This window comes from Geotrypetes seraphini, chromosome 16, assembly GCF_902459505.1.
Source record: "Geotrypetes seraphini chromosome 16, aGeoSer1.1, whole genome shotgun sequence".
NCBI classification, from domain to species: domain Eukaryota; kingdom Metazoa; phylum Chordata; class Amphibia; order Gymnophiona; family Dermophiidae; genus Geotrypetes; species Geotrypetes seraphini.
In genome coordinates, this window is record NC_047099.1 from 8,755,719 (window position 1) to 8,764,487 (window position 8,769).

An 8,769-nucleotide genomic window follows, 5' to 3' on the forward strand; every position below is an offset into this window, starting at 1 on the left:
TTGAACTTTATCGACCTTAGGGAAACAGAACAAAAGAGAGAAAAAAATGCATAAAATGAGAGAGATGATCAGAGAACATTCCTTTTCTTTAATAGAGACTTCCTGAGTTCCTTTCAAATCCAGACTGAAATCTACTATCTTGAAGTTACTTTTACATTTTAACCACTTCCCATACAATAGAATATCCAAGAATATATTTATCTTGACTAAAATCATAAGCTCTGTGGAGCAGGAACTCTCTCTCTCTTATATATGTCTGTACAGTACAGCATACACCTGGTTGTATTTTAGAAAAAAAGAAATAGTAGTAAGGACTTAAGCTGCCAGAAACACTCATTACCCCCCCCCCCCCACCACAAACAGAAACCTGCCTGAGATTCGAGTTGTACCTCAGGAGTTCTTCAGAGATCAGCATTCAAGTTTCTTCAGATTTAAATTTCCCTTAAAATATAGTTTCTTAGGACTTGTTTAATCCATTATATATTTCATTGCCTTACAGCAAGTTCTACTTGGTGATCCTGAAGATTGTGAATAAAGGTCTGCCCATCTGTAGACAAATATAAGAGCTAATTTAAAAAATAATCCATCTCAGCACAATGTATCAAGATCAGTCCAAACCCTGTGCTCACCACAGTTCCCACCTGAAGTCTACCCATGTTATGATGCCCACTGGTCTCCTTTCCTATTACTCAAGGACAGGTCATTAGTTCTTTCGAGATGCTATTTAATGGTTTATGTATTCAAGCAGTGATTACATTGGCAATGCAGTTCCAATCTGACAATTGTCTTCTCACTTTTCCTATTCCAGCTTGATGATCTTTTTCAAGTTTTGTTTTGCAATGGTTATTCTCTTTTGATATATTAAGGAAGGAGCTGCGAAGAGACAATGAGAAACAAGTGAATAAGGCAGGAGATGGTTGTATAATGAAACTGGTAGAGATGCCTTGTGCTGGTTAACGATAATAATACATTCTTTATCATACACAATAATCCATATTCTTTAAGCGTTTTCAAGCTGTACCCTTCTGTAATCAGACTTCAAATTGCAAGTTGGGTATACAATAAAGATTAATACATGGGAGCATAGTATTTGAAGAATTATCACTTGAATGGATGATTTTTGCTTTCCCCATTTCTAAATACCAAACATATTTCTGAAAATTACCACAAGTCTACTTTTTGGATACAGTAAATTTAGCATTTCTAGAGAACAGGTCACCCTGTTGACTCTCTAAACATTATCGAAATACAAGAAATTTATACCAAACTAGATAAAATCAGTGATTGGCTTCACATAAACAGACTTTTGCTTAACATCAATAAATCCAGTGGTATACTCTTCCCAATCAGAAGCAATAAATGATAAACGGACAAATCTTCATTAAATCTTGTCCAATAAAAATGAAATAAAAAATAAAATTGCTCGGAGTTATTTTAGACAAAGGTTTAACCTTTCATGACCAGATAAGCTCTGTTGTAAAAGTCTGTTTTCACAAACATCGGCTCGTTCGTTCCCTAAACTCAATTCTTGAAACTGATGCAATTACAACTCTGTTTCATATACTGGTCATCTCTCATTTAGACTACTGTAACCTTCTATATAATGGAATCACCCCAAAAAAACTATATCATCTGCAGCTCATTCAAAACACAGAAATTAAGCTTATCTATAAAGTCGGGAAATATGATCACGTTACTCCTCTTCTGCGAGAAGCTCACTGGCTCCCGATTACCCACCGTATCACCTATAAAACTTTAATGCTGGTCTTTGAAATCAAACTTTCGAGCCTCCCATCTTTTCTTGATAAAATTATCCTTCCTTCTTTCCCTTCCCGGACTCTTAGATCGGCTGATTAGAATCTACTTACCATACCTTTCATCAAAGAATTCTATTACACTAGGAAAACTTCTCTGTTGTAGCTCCTACTCTATGGAACACCATGCCACCTCTACTCCGCCTTGAAAATTAACTTGACAAATTTAGGATTAAACAAAAAACATTCTTATTCAAAGATGCATACCATAGCATTTAAGTATTTCCTCTCCAACAGCTAACAAATTAAATACGAACCGCTTTCAAGAAGCGATCCCCTTTCCTTATGTTATATCGTTCCCCTCTCTTCCTCTCCTTTTAATTTTCTTTTTTTTCAACGATGTAATTATTAATTTTCCCTTCCCCCTTTATCCCCAAGCTCACGTTCGTACTTGTAATTTGTCCATTTAATGTTCACACTTCCCCTCCCCTCATAATAATTTAATTTTAATTTTTTATTTTTTTTAACATTGTAAACCGGCCAGGTGTTCTCCGATGGTCGGTATATTAAAATTAATAAACTAGAACTTGAATTTATCTATGCCTCTCTCTGCTACGGGCTGAAGTCTTTCTCCAGAAGGCAGGAAACTGATGAACTTAAACTGTATTTGGAGCTCTTGGGAATTTAATCTTTGGAGGATCTGAAGAGAAACAAATAGTTTATCACCACTACATCTGAGGAAAACAAAGGTGTGGAACCCATAGAGTTTAGGTGGATAACGTTTGTAGAAAAAATGGATCCAAGTCATTTTCTGGCTATTTTTCTTCTCAAAATACAAAGCATATCTATTTTTGTAGGAGCAAGACATTTAGTTATATGAATAAAAGAGCTGTGTATCTATTTTTAATCAATATTCTCTTACGTGAACATCAGAATACTCTCCATGTTCTTCTATGATTGTAGCTAGTAAAGCAATGTCATGGTTTCAACCACAAGGGGAAAGCAGGGCCCCCGGATATCCCATGAAACTTACTTGCCTATTGTAACTGAAACTGACATATTGATGTATTATCCTCAATGGTGGAATGCTGGCTGAGGACTCACACACCCAAGAGACGTTGTTGTTGATTGCATGTCTGCATTACAAACCAATCTATTCTTTATCAGTAGGTCAAAATATTATTATTATTATAATGATTGATTTATTGATTGAAATGTTATACCACCTGTACCAATAAAGGATCTAAGTGGTTTGCAATTAAAACAAACATGGGAAAATAGAATGGAACTCCAGGCAAATACACAGCACACAATATACTATTTGCCTACTACTCCCTTGCCATCTCATCCTCAATCATCAGTTAGCCCAACTGAAAAGCAAGAGAGAAAATAATCACTGGACAGCAAAGTTTTTGTTTCTTCAGCACTTTCAGGTGTATCTTACAGATTTGTGGCTGCTGATCACAAAAATCAAATTTAAAATTACGTATAATATACCATTTTAATAAAAAAGTACATTTTTATAATTTCTTAGCCTAATTCTTAATATAAGCCTATTGCTCATGTTATTCCTTGCTGGATATAGTGAAGGCATGTCCAGACATACTCTCATGGCAGGTTGCATAACGTCCATGGAAATGATAGTCTGGGCATGCTTGTAGATGGGCTTGGTGGATGCTGCCTGAAAAGGCTATATTAAAGTAATTCGTATAGAGGGATTTGGTTTCAGGACAGCAAAATGTGGTACATGAACCACTTGTTGACCTGACAAAGATATTTTTACCTCCACTTCACATTAAACTTGGACTGATTAAAAATTTTGTAAAAGCGATGAACAATGAAAGAAAAAGTTTGCTTTATCTAAGACATATATTTTCTAGAATAACTAACGCCAAGACTAAGGAAGGCATTTTTGTCAGTCCACAGATCAGACTTGTCAGCAATGTTAGTCGGGCCAGAGAAATTCGCCTGGAAAGCATTCAAGGGTGTCATTGAAAATTTTCATGTCAGTTACAGAGCACCAAACTATATTCAACTGATTAACAAACTTCTTAGAGCATACAAAACCATGAAGTACAACATGTCACTAAAGATGCACTTTCTACATTCACACTGAGACTTCTTTCCTGCAAATCTTGGTGCAGTCCGCTATGAATATGGTGAAAGTTTTCACCAGGACATTGCCACTATAAAAAAAGATATCAGGGAAACTGGAATCCATCAATGCTGGCTGACTATTGTTGAACACTGCAACAAGATACACCGGAGAATGAGTACAAATGAAAATCTGCAGGAAAACACTTTTAGCCATGGCAAACTATCACAGCATATCAGAAACTTTGTGCATTAAAACATGTTTTAGTCAATTAAAGATACGATCGTGTTTCTAAAAATTCCTACGTGATACAGTCAGTGGGAAATTATATTTATGTTTATTTTGAAGGGGTCTATCATAAACACCAGTTTGTTTTGTGGAAGCAAAATGTTTGGAAAAAAATTGTTGTCCAGTGTAATGTGTCTTCAAAAGAACCTTGAAGCAAAAGGATTGTTCTGATCTGCTATAGTCAAGAAGAGAATTCCAGAGGGATGGTGCCAGAAAATAGAAATCTGTGTTTCTCATAGATTCCATAAGTCTTAGACTGGGATGGTATAAAATATGTTGATGGAAGGATAGTAAATAAATGTTTTTGAGAGGATAATATCAGTTCAATACACAAAGGAGATGGTATACTGTAAACCAACACCAGTGAATCCACTCAAATAAATTAGTCTTCAGACCCTCAGAAATGCCACCATCCACTCCATTTTAGTTTCAAAAGTGGTTGGATTTACACATTATATCCTCACCGGGTCACTTATAATCTATTGTGAAGAAAGAACTTTGCTCTGACTCTTTTGCCAATAATCTTATTATAAAGCTAATACTTAGCTGAGGTGGTGCATTCAAAGGGATCTATCACCAACATATTTCACCCTATACTGGGTTTCATCAGGGCTCCGATCCCTCTAAGTTTGAATTGGTTACCCACAACGCGACCACTCAAACATTTATGCCATTTAGGTATTTAAATGTCTCTATCATATCTCTTTTCTCTCACTTTTCCTCCAAATTATGCATATTGAGATTAAGTTTGCCCCTGCATGCATTTTGTCAAAGGCCACTGGCTATTTTAGTAGCCTACCACTTGACTGACTCCATCCTCTTTATATATTTTTGAAGGCGAGGTTTCCAGAAATATTCTAAATAAGGTCTCAGCAGAGTTTAATACAGAGGCATCGATACCTCTTTTTCCTACTGTCCATTCCTCTCCCTATACATCTTGGAAAAGTGCCTCCAAATCTCTATCCAATAGGATCTTATTTTAACACCTAAACCCGTATGTGACCATAGAAAATTGTCTTGTGTGTGTGTGTGTGTGCTTGGTATAATCAAAAAGGGTATTACAGCCAGAATGAAAGAAGTTATCCTGCCGTTGTATCGGGCGATGGTGCGCCCGCATTTGGAGTACTGCGTCCAATATTGGTCGCCGTACCTTAAGAAGGATATGGCGTTAGTCGAGAGGGTTCAGAGGAGAGCGACACGTCTGATAAAAGGTATGGAAAACCTGTCATATTCTGAGAGATTGGAGAAGCTGGGTCTCTTTTCCCTGGAAAAGAGGAGACTTAGAGGGGATATGATAGAGACTTATAGGATCATGAAGGGCATAGAGAGAGTAGAGAGGGACAGATTCTTCAAACTTTCTAATAATAAAAGAACAAGAGGGCATTCGGAAAAGTTGATAGGAGACAGATTCAAAACAAATGCTAGGAAGTTCTTCTTTACCCAACATGTGGTGAACACCTGGAATGCGCTTCCAGAGGACGTAATAGGGCAGAGTATGGTACTGGGGTTCAAGAAAGGATTGGACAAATTCCTACTGGAAATGGGGATTAGAAGATTACTGCACAGGTCCTGGACCTGTTGGGCCGCTGCATGAGCGGACTGCTGGGCACGATGGACCTCGGGTCTGACCCAGCAGAGGCATTTCTTATGTTCTTATGTTCTTATGTGTGTAGGAGGGGGAATTGGGACCAAGCGAGGGCACCAGAAATCCCACTGCTGCTAAATGAACCTGGCTAGCTTGGCAGCTAAATGTAGGCCAGGCTTTTTGTGTGTGTTCAGTGGTTTACTTAACCAGTTACCGATAATGTACACAGACAAATTACTGTATACATGGCATATCAGTTATATAATTATGAAAGGCACAAGCATTGCTCATTAATTGATCCTTAGAGTCTTTATCTGCAGCTCTGAGAAAGCTCTTTGGAGTGTATTTGAAATAGCTGTCTCCATAAGAGTCCTGCATTTGGTATGATAGCTGTGGCTAAGATTGAATGGGCCCTGGCTAGAAAAAGTAAGATGGGCCACTGTAGCAACCTCTCTCCCAAGGTAGCAAAGATGGGGGAAGGGGAGGGGGGTTGTGAGTGAGAGCTGTTTAGAGCGTCAACGTCCAAACCGTGCAAAACACAAACATACAACAGACTGTCATAATAAAGGAACAAAGAATATCCAGGATCCAAATAACAAAATCTCTATGTTTAAAAGGTAGCTTTCTATAACACAAATTTACTTCATGGTAGAAAATCAGAATGAGTAAAACTGCTACAGAAGCCTACACAGAAACTATGCAGTATCTGCTCGCCGCTGTCAGTGGTTTCTTAAATGGCACTAGCAATGGGATTGAATATTCAAGGCTACATGTAATATAAGGAAGTTGCCTGGATGATATTCAGCCAAGGTCCGCTTATGACACTGCAGAATGTTGACTAAGGCCCTCTTTTACTAAGGTGCGCTAATCGATTACCGCACGCTAAACACTAACCCGTGCATGTTAGTCTACAGACGCGTTAGCGTTTAGCATGCGCTAATCGGTAAAAGAGAGTGTAAGACTCATATAAGGTCATCCAAACCCACTCTCCTTTCTTAGTGATCCCAATCTCTCCACCCTCCTACCTTTCATCCATTAAGGTCCTGCATTTCCCATTCCACACCCTCTATGACCCACTGGGACCACTTGTACCTGCCAAGTGGTTCATTGGGATTGTAGGGGCAAAATTGATGCCCATACTCTTTTGTCCGTTGCCGCAACCAATCTAAAATGGCTGTTCTTACCTCTAGTGGAAACTTCATGGTATCAGTGAGTACCACAAGGCTTCCACTAGAGATGAAGGCAGCCATTTTAGACTGGCTGCTGCAATTAGTGGGAGCGAGTGAGCATTGTTCCTTCCCCTATAACCCAACTGGACTCCAAGGGGGTGGCAATTGGAAAAGTGTGGCCTCAGTGGACCTTAAATACATACAGGGTGGGAGAGAGGAAGCATTGCATCGTTGAGGAGGACAAGGAGTATTCCAACCTGACAACCAACGAGGCACCAGCAAACATTCAGATCAGTGTTTAATTAGCTCTGTGGCTAAAGTTTGGACTGAAAACTGATTATCATTGTGAATATGGCCATTAATCTGTTAAATCCTGGCTCTTCCTTTGGTCTGCCAAGTTCCACGATAAATCTTAAATGCTTTTTGATAATATTTTTGAAATTTTGGTGGAAAGTATTTTTGGTGATCCAGCGCAAAGCAAATTTTCTAAGGGACTTAGGGGGACCCTCTCTTTAAAATGTCATAGATTGTACATTTAACTCCATGGCCATTCAAGACACCTCTGCATTATGGTTACCAGGTAAGATCATAATACAATATTTATATTACAAAGTATCACACAGTAAAGGAATCATGAGAGATAACAAAAAAAATGACATATAGTAGTATAGGTTTATTATTTAATAGATATATTTAACTAAATTAAGGTTTTGGATTCTAGGTGGACATGACAAAAAATATAGCTGGCGTTATTCACTAAAAACAGCATAATACAATCATGTTTACAATAAAACTCAATGAAAATTCAATACAAAAATTTAATCAAAAGAAAAAAAAATCTCTGTTTTATAGAATAAATTAAACAGTATATATCATTCAATGAGACCAGATGGAATATACAATGGTGTCTTTCTTTAGACAGACAGGAAATCAGTTTTTCTGTATCTCGAGTAAAGATACTGTCCTACCTCCTAGCCTTTTCATCGCACTTTTCACCTTCTTATTTCTGAGAGTATAAATGCAGGGGTTTAGCACAGGGGTCACAATAGCATAGAAAACGGAGACCATTTTGTCACCTGTAAATTTCACAGATGGTCTCATGTAGATGAAGACAGTGGGGCCAAAAAACAAGGTGACCACCAGGAGGTGGGAGGCACATGTAGAGAAGGTTTTCCTCCTTCCCTCAGATGAACGGATTTTTAAGACAGTGGAGATGATGTATGTGTAAGATATAGACACCACCAAGAAACAACTCAGTCCAATAGTTCCACTGTTGATCAAAGCTGCCATTTCACTGATACTGGTATTAGAGCAAGCCAACAAAGATATGGGAAGAACATCACAAAAAAAGTGATCTATCTCATTAGAACCACAGAAGGGCAGCTGAGTTGATGGAAGTGCCTGAACTAAAGCATGAATGAGGCCTGCTACCCATGTTGAAGCCACCAGCTGGAGACAGGCTTGTCTGTTCATTATTATGGTATATCGCAAAGGATTGCAGATGGCAACATAGCGGTCATAAGCCATCAAGCTCAGGTGGAAGCATTCCGTCCCCCCCAATAAATGCAAGAAAAATATTTGAGTCATGCAGTCATTGAAAGAAATGGTTTTGCTTTGCAAGAGAAAGTTAATGAGGAATTTGGGGACAGTGACTGTGGCAAAGGACAAATCTATGAAAGACAGGTTGCTAAGGAGGAAATACATAGGGGAGTGCAGATGAGAGTCCACATATATGGTTATCATAATGAGAAGATTCCCAGCTAGGGCGAGCAGGTACATTACAAAAAACTGTACAAAGATTACAGTCTGTAAATCTGAATTGCTAGAAAGTCCTAGAAGGATGAATTGTGTTATACTGGTTTCATTCCTGATTGCCAT

General features: G+C 38.2%; 1 protein-coding gene across 1 annotated transcript; it reads right to left on the minus strand.

Moving 5' to 3' along the window:
• Positions 1-7,821: 7,821 nt before the first annotated feature.
• Positions 7,822-8,769, minus strand: LOC117350489 (olfactory receptor 1509-like). The gene has a single exon (XM_033924784.1). The coding sequence runs from the start codon at positions 8,767-8,769 to the stop codon at positions 7,822-7,824; it is 948 nt and encodes a 315-aa protein (XP_033780675.1).

Excerpts from the sequence above, each read along its gene's own strand:
- LOC117350489 (XM_033924784.1), bottom strand. The coding sequence starts at position 8,769 with ATGGCAATCAGGAATGAAACCAGTATAACACAATTCATCCTTCTAGGA.